At 22.1% G+C, this 14,913-nt stretch overlaps 2 protein-coding genes across 2 annotated transcripts in view; one reads left to right on the top strand and one right to left on the bottom strand.

Annotated features, from left to right (window-relative positions):
* LOC102680459 (laminin subunit gamma-1) overlaps positions 1 to 6,705 on the top strand; it is a 12,113-nt gene extending 5,408 nt beyond the window's left edge. Inside the window, exons 7-26 of the mRNA XM_006624928.2 lie at positions 453 to 641; positions 852 to 1,077; positions 1,181 to 1,437; positions 1,612 to 1,784; positions 1,867 to 1,999; positions 2,059 to 2,283; positions 2,370 to 2,558; positions 2,642 to 2,827; positions 2,904 to 3,106; positions 3,196 to 3,411; positions 3,498 to 3,768; positions 4,031 to 4,209; positions 4,288 to 4,418; positions 4,490 to 4,600; positions 4,762 to 4,960; positions 5,035 to 5,272; positions 5,373 to 5,548; positions 5,675 to 5,857; positions 5,935 to 6,052; positions 6,138 to 6,705. Coding sequence (XP_006624991.1) covers positions 453 to 641; positions 852 to 1,077; positions 1,181 to 1,437; positions 1,612 to 1,784; positions 1,867 to 1,999; positions 2,059 to 2,283; positions 2,370 to 2,558; positions 2,642 to 2,827; positions 2,904 to 3,106; positions 3,196 to 3,411; positions 3,498 to 3,768; positions 4,031 to 4,209; positions 4,288 to 4,418; positions 4,490 to 4,600; positions 4,762 to 4,960; positions 5,035 to 5,272; positions 5,373 to 5,548; positions 5,675 to 5,857; positions 5,935 to 6,052; positions 6,138 to 6,373 — 3,839 coding nt within the window. The 3' untranslated portion in view covers positions 6,374 to 6,705. The remainder of the gene's footprint in view (positions 1 to 452; positions 642 to 851; positions 1,078 to 1,180; positions 1,438 to 1,611; positions 1,785 to 1,866; positions 2,000 to 2,058; positions 2,284 to 2,369; positions 2,559 to 2,641; positions 2,828 to 2,903; positions 3,107 to 3,195; positions 3,412 to 3,497; positions 3,769 to 4,030; positions 4,210 to 4,287; positions 4,419 to 4,489; positions 4,601 to 4,761; positions 4,961 to 5,034; positions 5,273 to 5,372; positions 5,549 to 5,674; positions 5,858 to 5,934; positions 6,053 to 6,137) is intronic.
* A 4,186-nt stretch (positions 6,706 to 10,891) lies between these two features.
* LOC102671428 overlaps positions 10,892 to 14,913 on the bottom strand; it is an 8,003-nt gene continuing 3,981 nt past the window's right edge. Inside the window, exons 9-14 of the mRNA XM_031514782.1 lie at positions 14,135 to 14,208; positions 13,083 to 13,276; positions 12,354 to 12,448; positions 12,182 to 12,241; positions 11,241 to 11,473; positions 10,892 to 11,140 (exon numbers count right to left, since the gene is read on the bottom strand). Of these exons, the coding sequence (XP_031370642.1) occupies positions 10,915 to 11,140; positions 11,241 to 11,473; positions 12,182 to 12,241; positions 12,354 to 12,448; positions 13,083 to 13,276; positions 14,135 to 14,208 (882 nt within the window). The 3' untranslated portion in view covers positions 10,892 to 10,914. The remainder of the gene's footprint in view (positions 11,141 to 11,240; positions 11,474 to 12,181; positions 12,242 to 12,353; positions 12,449 to 13,082; positions 13,277 to 14,134; positions 14,209 to 14,913) is intronic.

The following is a 14,913-nucleotide window of genomic DNA, read 5'->3' as shown; positions in this document are numbered from 1 at the left end:
TATTAAAATATATATATATATAATATATATAATATATATTAAATATATTATTAAATATATTTTTAAAATATATGATGAAAGATTCAAATGATGAAGAAAGATGAAGAATGATGAAGAATAATATTTTTCAAAAATTCCTCTTTTTTTGTTTATAAGTTGTATAATTGAATTTTCGTTTAAAATGAAATTAATTACATATTTAATATTTGTTAATGTGATGACTATTACTTTCATCATATTGGGATGGAATGTCCTGGTACTCATCTAGTAAATATCTAAAAAATATTATTTTAATATCAATATTAATAACAATTATCATATTAATAACATTTTTTATGAAAAATTATAATTTATAATATTATAAAATTTTGATATATATTTCAAAATTATACAATATTATATAAGAAAAATATAAATTTTACTTTGATTATGATTGTAATCTTATTTTTCAGCTTGTAATTGCAATGGTTATTCAGAAAGATGCTTTTTTGATAAAGAACTATACAAAGTCACTGGTCATGGTGGACATTGTTTGGATTGTCGAGCTAATCGTGATGGTGCGAATTGCGAACGTTGTCGGGAGAACTTCTATCAGCGTCCTGAAGATAATTATTGTGTTGCTTGTAATTGCAATGAAATTGGTAAATTGATATATTTTTTCCTATTTTTATTTATTTTATTTTAAAATATATTTGTTAATTATTTTTAATTTAATTAATTTGTAGTTTATTAATTATAAATATATATAGTAAGAAATATTATAATTTATTTGTATTAAAAATACAATACAAAATAAATATTTGATATTTATATAGAATATATATTGAAATAAATATTTGATATTGTTATAGGTTCAAGAAGTTTACAATGTAACAGCGAAGGAAAATGTCAATGTAAACCTGGTGTAACAGGTGATAAGTGCGACCATTGTGCAGCGAATTATTATAACTTTGGTTCATATGGTTGCAGTTCTTGTGAATGTAATACAGCCGGTTCTCTTACAAATACACCGAACTGTGATCCTATCAGTGGTGTTTGCACATGTAAAGAAAATGTTGAAGGAAAAAGATGTCGAGTGTTAGTATACTTATATCATTAATATTTTTTATGATACTATATTATAAAAATAAATAACTGAGTAGGATTATATGTTTACTAATATTGTTTTTATAATAAATAGATGTAAACCAGGATTTTTCAATCTTGCAATGGATAATAAATTTGGTTGTACACCATGCTTCTGTTATGGTCATTCTTCAATTTGCAAACCAGCAAGTGGTTATTCTAAAGTTGTAATCGAAAGTATGTTTGTGAGAGGAGCTGAACGATGGAAAGCTACTGTGGCTGGTAATCCAATAAGACTTCAATATGATCCTCTTACTCAAACAATATCTGCTACAGCATTAGATCGAGACAATGTTTATTTTGTTGCACCTGGTAAATATAAATAAAATTCTTATATCATTTTTATATCATTCTAAAAATTCTAAAAATTTTTCTAAAAATCTTATATTATTCTTATAGTAAATATGCACAATAAAACATTTTATTGTCTTAATAAAGATTTATATACATATATTTACTAACCAAAAATGTTATTGCATTACACAGATAGATTTCTTGGTGATCAACGAGCCTCTTACAATCAAGATTTGTCATTTACTTTGAGAATTGGAGAGGCTGGTCCTGCACCTACTGTTCGTGATGTTATATTTGAAGGAGGCAATGGAGAACAAATTACACAACCAATTTTTGGACAAAACAATCATTTACCTTCAGTGACAGTAACTAAAAATTTAATCTAATATAATTAAATAATGATCCAATCATATTTATAGCTTATTAATTGATAAAAAATGATTTCAGCCACATGAATACCATTTTAAATTGCACGAACATCCTAATTATGGTTGGGAACCTCGTCTTTCTTCTCGAGCTTTCATGTCTATTTTGTCAAACTTAACAGCTATTAAAATTCGTGGCACCTACACACATCAAGGTATTTTAATTATTTTGAAGGTGAAATATTATTTCTATCATATAGTTTTCTTTCTATAGGTCGAGGATTCTTAGATGATGTTAAACTGGAGACAGCACTCCGAGGTGCTGCAGGCGAAACTGCTGATTGGGTAGAACATTGTGATTGTCCTCATGGTTACGTGGGCCAATTTTGTGAATCTTGTGCTCCTGGATTTCATCATGATCCACCAAATGGTGGTCCTTTTGCTCTTTGTATTCCTTGTAATTGCAATAATCATGCAGATATTTGCGAAGCTGAAACTGGTATCTGTTTTAAGTAAATTTGAAATAAAAATTGATCTACAATTTATTTTAATATTTGAATATTTATATTTTTTGATTTATTTTAGGACAATGCATTTGTGAACATAATACAGCCGGTAGTAATTGTGAATTATGTAAACGAGGATATTATGGCCATCCGTTAAAGGGTACACCCGATGATTGTAAACCATGTCCGTGTCCCGACAATGGACCTTGTATATTACTTGGCAATAATCCGGATCCGATTTGTTCTGAATGTCCATTGGGTAGAACAGGTAAAACAAAACTTTAAATACTTTAAATAATTTTTTACTTTTTATTTTTTATAAAAAATTATTTATGTTATTTTTTGTTTTAGGACCTAGATGTGAAACATGTTCGGATGGATACTTTGGGAATCCTGAAAAAGATATAGCTTGCAGACCTTGCGATTGCAACAATAATATCGATTTAAATGCTGTAAGAAATTGTAATCATGAAACTGGTGAATGTTTGAAATGTGTAAATAATACGGCTGGTTTTCATTGTGAAGAATGTCTTCCAGGTATGTAAAATATAATTTTGCTTTTTTAGTATATTTTTTTAATATTTTAAGTAATTATATTTATAATATTCAACAGGATATTATGGAGATGCATTATCTGATCGTAAAGAAGATGGATGTAAGCTATGCCAATGTTATCCACCAGGTACAATTGAACTTAATGATGGTAGAGTAGCACCTTGTGAACAATTAACAGGTCATTGTACTTGCAAATCTCATGTAATTGGTCGAAATTGTGATAAATGTGAAGAAGGATATTATCATATATTAAGTGGAGAGGTATTTTAAATTGCTGAAACAATCGTTTTACAAATATAAGACGAATATTAGCTTGTCTTTAGTTAAATAATTATATACATACATTTTAGGGATGTACGCCTTGCAATTGTGATGCTGAAGGATCTTATAATCGTACTTGTAATCCTGTTACTGGTCAATGTGAATGTAGACCTGGAATTACTGGACAACATTGTGATGCATGCGTTCCTTATCAATATGGATTTAGTAGAGAAGGTTGCAAACCTTGTGATTGTGATAGTATTGGTTCTCAAGATCTACAATGTGATGTCAGTGGACAGTGTCCAGTAGGTTTATTAAAAATGTAGTGTTTTTATTATATGATAAAAAATTTAATTTATTTATTAATAAAATAATTATTCCTATATTATAGTGTTTACCAAATGTAGAAGGAAGACGCTGTGATCGTTGTAAAGAAAATAAACACAACAGACAAAATGGATGTGTCGATTGTCCTGATTGTTACAATCTTGTTCAAGCTGCTGTTAATAATCATAGAGTACGTTTAACTGAACTAGAAAATACACTTAAAAAAATTAACAGTAGTCCAACAGTTATAAAAGATTCAGATTTTGAAAAAGAATTAAAAAATGTTCAGGATAAAGTAAAGAATCTCTTACAAATTGCAAAACAAGGATCAGGTAGTAAGTATAATTTATATGATTCTTTTACGTTTCTCGAGTCATTTTCAATTGAATTCGATCTTTTTTATTAATAATTTTTAAGTGAAGAAGAAAATACAAATAAATTGTTATTAAGTATATAAAATTATTATATAATTTTAAAGTTTTTCTTCAATCATTATAAATTTTTTATTAATTAAAATAAAAAACAAGATTAAAACGTAAAAAATATATTAGAATTAATAATATCACTTGATGAGATTATGTGAAGAAAATGTTTTAGGTGAAAATAAAACTTTGGTGGAACAACTTGATGAATTGCGCGATCAATTAAATGAAATTAGTGAAATCTCTCATACTGTAAATTTAACTGCTTCTGATGCATATAAAACTACTTTAGAAGGTTTAATGAATATTGATGAAGCAGAAAAAGTGCTTGATAAAATACATGCTCAATTAACTGTAAGAAAAATAATATAATTTTATATAAAATTTATAAAAATTAATATATAAATCAAATTTTTATCATTAAAATATTAGGAAACAGAAGATTATTTAGCTACAGATGGAGCAACTGCATTAACAAAAGCGAAATTACGCGCAGAACAAGTTGGTCAAGGAAATAAACAAATGACTTCAATCGCACAAGAAGCGCGTGTATTAGCAGATTTGTGAGTAATTTAGTTTTATAAATTTTAAATATTTCTTTAAAATATATCTATATATTATTTTTTATTTATAGAAATGTTAATGAAGCGAAAAAGATACATGCACTGGCAGAACGAGCTCGAAATACAACAATAGAAGCTTATACTCTTGCAAAGAAAGCTATAGGAAAATATACTAATATAACGTATGTATTTATTCATTATTTTATATTAAAATAAAGTAATAATATAATTATTATTATGTATTATGTATGATATTTATATTGGTAGTTTTCAAAATTATTTTAACTTCGTAACTATTTTATTTTAACTATCGTAATATTTTAAAAATTGATTATGTACTTAGTGATGATATTAGAGGATTGGAAAATAAGTTAGAATTATTAGAGCATCGTATGAATGAGGTGAAAAATCTTACCAACATAGCAGCCACTAAATCATCCACTGTTTCACAAGAAGCAATAGATTTATTGATTCTCGATTTAGCACTTCCACCTGTTGACATCGAGCAATTGAGAAATCAAATTGAAGATGTGAATAATGAAGTAAATATAAATTATAACAAATATTGTTATTGATAATAATTTATGATAGTTTAATTGATAATAAAATATTATAGGGATTGCGATTGAAAGAACAAGCACAATTATTATTAGATCAAAATGAAAATCTTATAAATGAAATGGCACAAAAAATTATAAAAAGCGAAGAATTAATAGAACGAGCGCAGGATCAACAAGCAGCTACGGCCGAACTTTTGGCTGAATTAGATGGTGCAAATGAAAAAGCAGATGATGCTGTAAAACGAGGAGATCAAACATTGAAAGAAGCTCAGGAAACATTAAAGAAATTAGGCGGTATATCTTATATTTTTTAAAATTATTTTTATTGATAATAATGATAATTTCAAAAAGAAAAAGGGAAAATTGTATCTATTAATTATGATATTTGTTTTAGAATTTCATGCTGAAGTAGAGCGTGAACGTATTAAAGCTCAAAATGCTTTAAAAGACACTAAAAATATTGAAGAATTAATCATAAATGCTACAAATCAAGCTTTACAAGCTGAAAAAAAATTAAATGGTTCTGAAAATAATGCTGAATATGCACGTAAAATAGCACAAGATTCTCAAGTTAGTATAATTAATGTTATATATGTATAACATTATATAATATATATATTATATATATTAATATAATATATATTATATAATATAGTATATTTTCTATATATTAAATACAAAATATTTTTATATTAGAGATATGCAGAAGAAGCTAGTGCAAAAGCAAATGACATTAGAACTGAAGCGAATAAAATTAAAATAGAAGCAGTTCGCGTAGGAAATGAAGCTGAAAAATTACATCAGAGGGTAGATAGTACAAATTCTATGATGAAACAACATGAAAATCAAAGTGATCAAGATACAAATATTACAACTGAAGTAAGGCATCAGTTATATATAATATTTAATGTGATAATTATATAATAAAAATTATGTATATTATTTAATTTTTTTAGGCAAATCATAAAGTTGGTTTAGCTAAGATTAATGTAACATTAGCATCACAGCAAGTCGATAAAGCTCTAACTGAAGTAACTGAAATAATAAAAGAATTAGAAAATCTACCGGAAATTGGTATATAATTTTTTTGTTATAATTTTATAATTTATTTTATTTTAAATTAAATTAAATATATATAAATTTAATTTTTTGTTTTTAGATAATGCTGACTTAAATAGATTAGAAGAACGCTTAGCTGCAGCTGAAAAGGAAATTGCAGCTGCAAATCTAGATCAAAGAATTCGTACATTAACTGATGCAAAAAATTTACAAACACAATGGGTAAAGAATTATGAAGATGAAGTCAGTAGATTAAGAATGGAAGTTGAAAACATTGATGAAATAAGAAAAGTTTTGCCTGTTGATTGTCAAAAACGTTTACGACTTGAACCATGAGAAACGTTTTTAAACTTGTACAATATTTAAAAGTAAAACTGTTCATAATGTTATAGTGCCTTACATGCATTGAAGAAAGAAATAAGATTTAAAAGATATTAAAAAAATATAAATATATATTTAAAATAATAATTGCAAAAATTGTCATATATCTTGTTAAAATTAAGATTCGTACTATATATTACATTGAACTTTCTTCAAGAATTGTAAAGTATATTTTAATCAAATTTATGACAAAACTAAATAAGTTATAATTAGTGTTAAATTATATAACATTAGTGTTAAAGAGGCAGATATTACTTGAATATTTAGTTTTAAAACATTTTATTTAACATATCGTTTATAGTGTGATTTTATATTTTTTCTTTTTTCTTTTTTTAAATATTATGCGCTTTTATATACAAACAACTGATATAATGACCATCATACCAAAGATTTTATCATAGACACATTTTTCGTTATTATAATTAGGCCATTTGCATTATTCAATATATTCATTTTTATAATACAGTTTATTTATACGTATGTATAAACATGTATATAGTATCTATATACAATCATTTATAAAATCTTCTTTTAAGTTTTAAGAAAGTGTCAAAAGTTCCTTTGAAGGATAATTTTTTAATATACAAAATCGAATAATAAATAAATTAGTGTGTTGTATGGTTTGCTTATAATTATATTATTAAAAATCTGTATGAAAATATTTTCAGAATTGGAAAGAAAATAGAAATCTAAATATATATTATAATATATATATTACACATTATTTTTAAGTATGATATAACATTTTTATACAAATTTTTTATACGTATATAATATGAATAAACAATAAATAAATATCAGAGAATATATAATGTAATATATTAGCATGTTATATTTCAAAAATATACAAAATAAAACTAAATATTTTAGATCAAAATATACAATATTTTATCTGGAAATAGTTTTTCAGGGCAACACAGAGAATATTTATTTACTGACTAGGATGTTATATTCGATCTTATTTGCAAATGTGAGATCAAATTGTTAATACATTTTTTATGATTATGATATTCAATTACGTTTATATTTATATTCATCAGAAATAAAAAATCACATTCTCATTTTTTTAAATAATTTATTTTGAGTGATGATTGATATTAAAAAATTGGATTTATATTAAAAAATATTTATTTCTTTTTTGAAATATCGAAAGATATTGAAATTAATACAATTTTTTAAAAGAAAAAATATTTAAATATTTCAATTTAATTAATTGCATGCATTTAGGGAAGGAAGTTTTATAAAGATCCTGTCAAAAATAATAACTATAAATATTTATTATAATGGATCATAGATTATCGCTAAATTAATAATTTATTATTAAAACAGAAGTTAACACATTCATCTAAATACTATGAAGAAGAACCAATAAATTCTTAGGGAAACTAAAAAATTAAACATTTCACTTAATTATAAATAAAATTATTAGAAACACCAATATAGCGGTCAACACTCCAATGGCTACCCATTGTCTCCGATCTAAAACAAACGGAAAGTAACATCACATGCGTCACTTATGAAAAAAGTAGTCAGAATCAAGAGATTTTATCGTCATTCATTGAATGACGTTAAAATTAAATGAATAACATATTGTATAGTATACTATATAAAAAAAATTAATACTTATATATTTGGCCCTTCTTCAAACAGTAAATATTGTACATTATTTTCAACATGCATTCATTAACAAGCAGTTTATAACAACATTATGCTTTTTATATTGATACTTTGCACTCTCAAATATTAAATAATAAAATAATAAATTTTTAATTATAAATTTGCTATTATTAAAAAATTAAAAAATAATGATATTGATTTTATTATTCGTCATTTATAAAATTTGATATAGTCTAATAAAAAGATTTTTGATTTTTTATGTATTTTAAAAAATATTTTGATACATCTTCTATACTTTAATAATGTCAATTAGAATGCAAAGAATCAATATTATAAAATAATTTAATAATTTAATTGATTTCTAAAGTTACATTTTGAGTTAAAATTATTCATACATAACAAGCAGTAATTGTAACATTTATTAAATTACAAAAGCTTCAGATTGATAATTCTTATTAATTTTTTAAACATTGCATAAACACATAAATACAAATTCTTTGCATAAACATATAAAAGCAATAATTAGAGCAGAATGATATCTGTAAGACACATATTTATAAATTTTGAATGAAAAAAATTATATTCCATGATTGAGAGATCTTATAATAAAATTTTAAGTATAAATTATCTATTTATATGATTATTAAAAAAAATTAACATAATAATTGAAATAAAACATTGAAAGTTATTTTTGATAAAAATTTAATTATATTAAAAATATAATAATATATATATTTATTATTATCTCTCAAGCAAAGAAATCAATATGTAATGAATTATTATTGTTGTAATTATTATTTAAATAATTTTAATGGATTAGGAGTTTGGTACTTTACAGCAACATATACAATATAAATAAAGTCTCCAATTTTATTTATCAATATGTCTTCACAATTGGTCATTTATGCAAAATAATAAAATATGTATAATTTTTCTTTTTAGCTTTTAAATACAAACTAAAATAAACAATTTCTGTTTTATGTATGAATTCACAACATTATATTATTAATACTTTTTTAACAATGAATAAATATTTCAGTTTTTAATTTTTAAGTTTTTCTAATGTTTCATTTTTTTTAAAATGAAGAGAGTTTCAAACTACCTTATAATACTTATGAACAATCTCATTCACATTGAGAAACAATCAATCAACAATCATCATACGTACAAATAATTATTTTCACATTTTGCTCTTCTTTCTCTTCAACAATTTTCTTTCAAACTTTTCAAACTTTATATTTTCGTTTACATTCATTACACACATAAAATGATTGGTACTTTTACAATGTTATATGAATATTTCACACTAGCATGTCCTAAACTATTTTTCATCTATGCCTCAATCAATATTAATATCATATATTAATATCACATATACATTGGAAGTAGAAGTATCAGAAGTTTTAGAACATATTACGAAACAGTATGTATCTGTCTATAAATGTGACATTAAAATTTTTCCAGGCACAAATTATTTGTGCTTTTTCTTTTATTTTTATATTTGCCTTGAAATATTTGACAAAATCTTAAAATTCTTCTAATAATCTAAAATTAATTGAATATATTGAGGTATTTTTATACAATTTATCTATAATTTTTTAATATATAATAATTTTTTTAATTTTTTGATTTTGTTATTGAATTTCAAACTATTTTAGCTATTATACTATATAAATAATAATTACTTGAATTATATTAAATTACAGAAATTTTAAAGATAATTATTTTATGGAAACTGCAACTGGTCCATTTTAATACTACAGTTTTAGCATTTATTTAAATCTGAATATATATAACTTTCTCAAAATTTATAGATTTTCTAATTATTTTATATAGATTTTTAACAATTGTTTATATTAAAAAATTTTTTTCTTTATTCTTGTTTATTCTTATTAAATAAGAAACAAATTTATGAAATGTATTAAAACATATTGCATAAAAAACATATAAAGACATCCACAAGTCAAAATATAAAATTTAATTCTTAATTTAATTTAATTTAATATAAATTTAATTCTTAATTTTTGAACAATAAAATAAAAAAGAATGGCAAAAATTTTTAAATTAAAGTAGTAATTATTATTAGATATATGCATTAATTTGATATTTATAATATGTCTTAATTTGTTAATATTTTATTAAAACATTAAATATTAATTAATTCTTCTCACTTGAAATAAAAATAATAAATAATTTTTAAAATTAATATTTAATATATTTTATTTATATAACTTTTTGCTTATAAATAAACAAAAAAATTATTTCATATAATGAAATCAATATCAATATTTCATTGTATTAATTATATGTATTAAAATATGTATTATAATATAAATGCATTAAATGTAGTTTAAAAGTTAAAAAAAAATAAATTTACAATTTATTTGATTGATTTTTTCCTTTAAAGATAATTTCAATTTAATGAGACTTCTACTCTCCAATAAATTATTCTTTCTAAATAATTACATGTCAATATAATCCTACATATTTAATAAAAAAAATCAAAAATTTAAAAATAAGTGCAGTAGTGCTAAGAATCAATTTAAATTAATTAAGAGAATATAGGAAATGACTTATTTTTATAGGTGATTACAATATGCAATGTTATTGTAAAGGCAAAATGAATTATTAAATTCATAACACAATTCCATAATTTTTCAGTAAATGTTGGAAATTATTAATTTTTAATAACACAACAATTAGATAATAATAATAAAGCTAACTTAACATTTTAAATAAATATTAATATTTATATTTAATATTTTAAATAAATTGAAGAAAATAATTGATTTGAAGAAAATGAAATTGAAATTATTAAATAAAAAAATATAATTAATAAATATTACTGAATAATTATGATAAAATTATAATAAAAATATTTAATCTCCAGAACATAAGAAACAGTTAGTTATTGTATTTGATAAAGACGATAGAGAAGAAGGTTTAGAGGCAAGATCAGAAACACTAGATGTTGCAGTAGTAGGAGCAGGAATGTAATTATTATAGTTACCATTACTCATATGAAGAACTTTGGCCATTTTTTTCATTGTTGCATCTAATTTAGAATCCGTTACTTCTAATTCATTACCAAATTCATCTAACATACTGCAATGATTGATATATAAAAATATGTTAATTTGGAAAGTCATTTTGTTAATAACAAAAAAAATAAATAAATATATTTAATAATAACTATTAAACTTACACTGCTTGTTCATCTAATTCAGTATTGATTTGTCTAGATACTGTTTTCAATGTTCCAATACTTTCACCTATCATATCTAATTGCTCATCTTGTTGTCTCATCATATCATTTTGTTGTTGTAAGGTATCTCCTAAAAATTGTCTATTTGGACTATCAATTTCATTTTCCAATTTGCTATATTTTGTTGTGCCATGATTGACAGGAACTCGAGCAGGACTATTATCTAAAAGTGGCTGTAAGACATAAGAAGATATAAATATATAAATTATTAAATTAAAAAAATAGCATATATAATGAATAAACATTTATTTATTGAAATAAATTAATAAAAATATCAAAATATTTAATTAAGGATTTGATAAATATATTTAAATTACAGAAAGTTATATGTTAAATCATAAAAAGTTTTATTTTATATACGATAGTAATGATATGATTGATTTACCGCATAAACCATATTTTTTTTTCTATAATTCTATATTCTATAATTGATAATATTTTATTTGTACATCAGAGATAAGGAACAAGTTTGATAATCACTATCAATATTATTGGCAATTTGACAGTTTTACATAGGTGTCGCATCATATACGATAGTAATTTACGAGCGAAATTTAAAAGTATAAAGTGTTGTTTGTATAAAGTTAAACATCTTGTAATAAATAATATTATAAAATTTGAAAATAATAAATATTACAATTATAATTACGTTATATAATTTATTACAACTTATTTGCAATATATTATAATTATAATATTATAATATTGTAAATATATTGTATATATAATTATATTGAAATATTATTTTAAATTATAATCGAAATTTTCATTGCATGTTTCTGAAAAATATAAATGATATACTAAATGAAATTATTGATATACTAAATGAAATAATTATAAAATTAAAAGAAAAAATATAAAATTATTTAATTTCTACAAACCTGCCTTGCTGTGTTATCACGATCCCGACCTCTACTTAAATTCATTTTATCCTTCATGGTCTGTAATAAATTAATAATAATTGATATATATATTTTCATAAAATTTATTTAACAGATATTTAATCGAATTTTTAATTGATATAAATATTAAATGTTATACAACAAATATTACCTTAACTTCTTCTCGTGTTTGTTCGATAAAACTTCGTTGAACCGTTAATTCTTTGTTATCTATTTTAAACTTTGTTGGATTTTTTTCTACAATACGTATATATACATATGCATACATATATATATATATAGTGCGTTAAGAAAAATATAGAACATAGAAATAGAATACAAAAATTTAAAATTTATAAAAAAGTTTCAATCAATTTTATACAAATATAGAATTTAGAATAAATGAATAATAATTACAATGTAATGTCTAAATTTTTCTTATTCAATGACGGATTATTTGAATATAATGAATATATATTTAAATTATATTTGAAATGTTTTAAAAAACATTTTAAAAAATGCATTTTGTAATAGTATACAAATTAATTTTTTATAATATTCTAAATATATATTTTCATATATATTATATTAGTATATATATTTTAATATTAATATATAAAAATATATATTTCATAATATTCTCTTATGAGATACATATTATTATATATAATAATTGTTTGAAAATTATTGTTTTTTCTAATTATAACATATTCATAAATTTAGTTTTTTCTAATCGATTATCCGAAAAGTCGCTTATGAAAAAATGATTTATTATTATCGGATAATCGATATTATATTATATCTCTAATAAATATGTATATTATATTCATTATTATTAAATTTCAATAAAAAAAATAATATCATGGTTTATATATAATATATAATATATATTAAAGGATATAAATCGTATCTTCTAAATCATCAAGATCCCATTCGATTGAACGTAAAGCTTTCCGTAATTCAGTAGTAGTCCACTCTAATTCATCGCGTGAAATTGGGATTCCCCCACTCACAGTAGGACTCGTGACAACATCCTGTAATTCCGTCCAGCGCCCGTATAAACCGCGATTTTTATTTAAGGCTTTACAAACTTCGCTATATAACAAAAAATAAATTTATTTATATTATAAATTATAAAATTAATTAATAATTAGATATTAAGTTTCTGATATCATTAATAATAAATATTTTGTATTATAAAATATATTATATAAATATAAGTATTGACAAGTATTATATAATCTTAAAAATTATATTTTATTTAATTAAAAAATTTTTTTTTAATAATATTAAAGTATAATTATATATTTATTATTNTTATATATTATAAATTATATTTTGTATATATTATGAATTTATATTATAAATTATATTAGAATATTAAAATTAATTCATAAAAATGTAAACGTTTTTTAATAATTATAATATAAAAACTATACAAAAATTATTCTAAAGAATTTCATAAATTTTATAAATTTCTTTTTATAATACATAAATATTAAAAGATAATAAAATCTAATTGTTTTTAATTACGAAAAAAAATTCAATGTTTTAATAAAAATAACGTCAAAAATAACGTGTTGAACAAATTTAATAAATAAAATAAAATATCAAAAATTAAAATTAGATATTTATAATATACATACATATTAAGATAACATTCATAAAAAAATTTTTTTGAAAATTTTTTCAAGTAAAAGTTATTTTAAAATAAAATAGAAAATAAAATAGAAAATAAAAATATAATAAAAATAAAATAGAATGTATGGTTTTCTTTGTAATAATTTATCCTGACTATTCATAAAGGGCTAATGTATATATACAGTATCAAAGAGACAACAAAAGTTTAGTAACTGGATAAATTTGACAAAGCTGATATTAATTTATTATTGATAATTTATAAAATTAAAAAATATTGACTTAAAATTTATCATAAGATTATTTTTTACTTACTCCTTGACGACAAAGAACGGATTCTCTAGCGTCATTCCTTCTTTTAATTTAAAGAGGTGGCCTTTCTCGCCGCCTCACGGCACCCACAGAAATACGTATATACAATTTGTCGATCATCGGTAGAAATTCCAAACTTACAGAACTATCGATAGTCACAGGAACGATGACAATAATCAAATTGACACTTGCTCGCGCTCTACTGTTATGGTATACAATGTCGTGATGTATTGTGACGTCTGCTCTGAGTCTTCCTGCAGACGACTATTTATTCGATTTTTTTTAATGTTCGTGCGCAACACGCCTCTCTAAAAGCCACTGTAATATTGATTTCGTGTAGAAATATTTAAAGTGAAGTTCACAGTCACTTATGATAACAAAAATTAATTAATATCAAAATACGATAAAATATATATAATGATTATTAAAATTTAATGCTTGACCATATTATGTATGTAAATTTAATGTTTTTTATGGCTAACTTAAAAACGTTTGATTTATGCAACAACACTTGTTCATCTATATTCATAGATTGAAACTTGCGCATTAAAAAAATTATTTCGCGCCAATTCTTTAAAAATATTATAATAAATTGTAAACATTAAATTTATTATTATATTTTAATTTAATTTCAATATAATTACATATATAATAATTATACACATAATTATAATTTATTATTTACAATTAAAAAATAATTATATATGTTTATTTTTAATTAGCTATATAAACAAAATTAATAAGTTTGGAAAACTGTACATATATATTTCTGATATAACTTT

This window comes from Apis dorsata, unplaced genomic scaffold, assembly GCF_000469605.1.
Source record: "Apis dorsata unplaced genomic scaffold, Apis dorsata 1.3 scaffold_1184, whole genome shotgun sequence".
In the NCBI taxonomy this organism is placed as follows: domain Eukaryota; kingdom Metazoa; phylum Arthropoda; class Insecta; order Hymenoptera; family Apidae; genus Apis; species Apis dorsata.
This window is presented reverse-complemented; position numbering and strand designations above follow the sequence as displayed.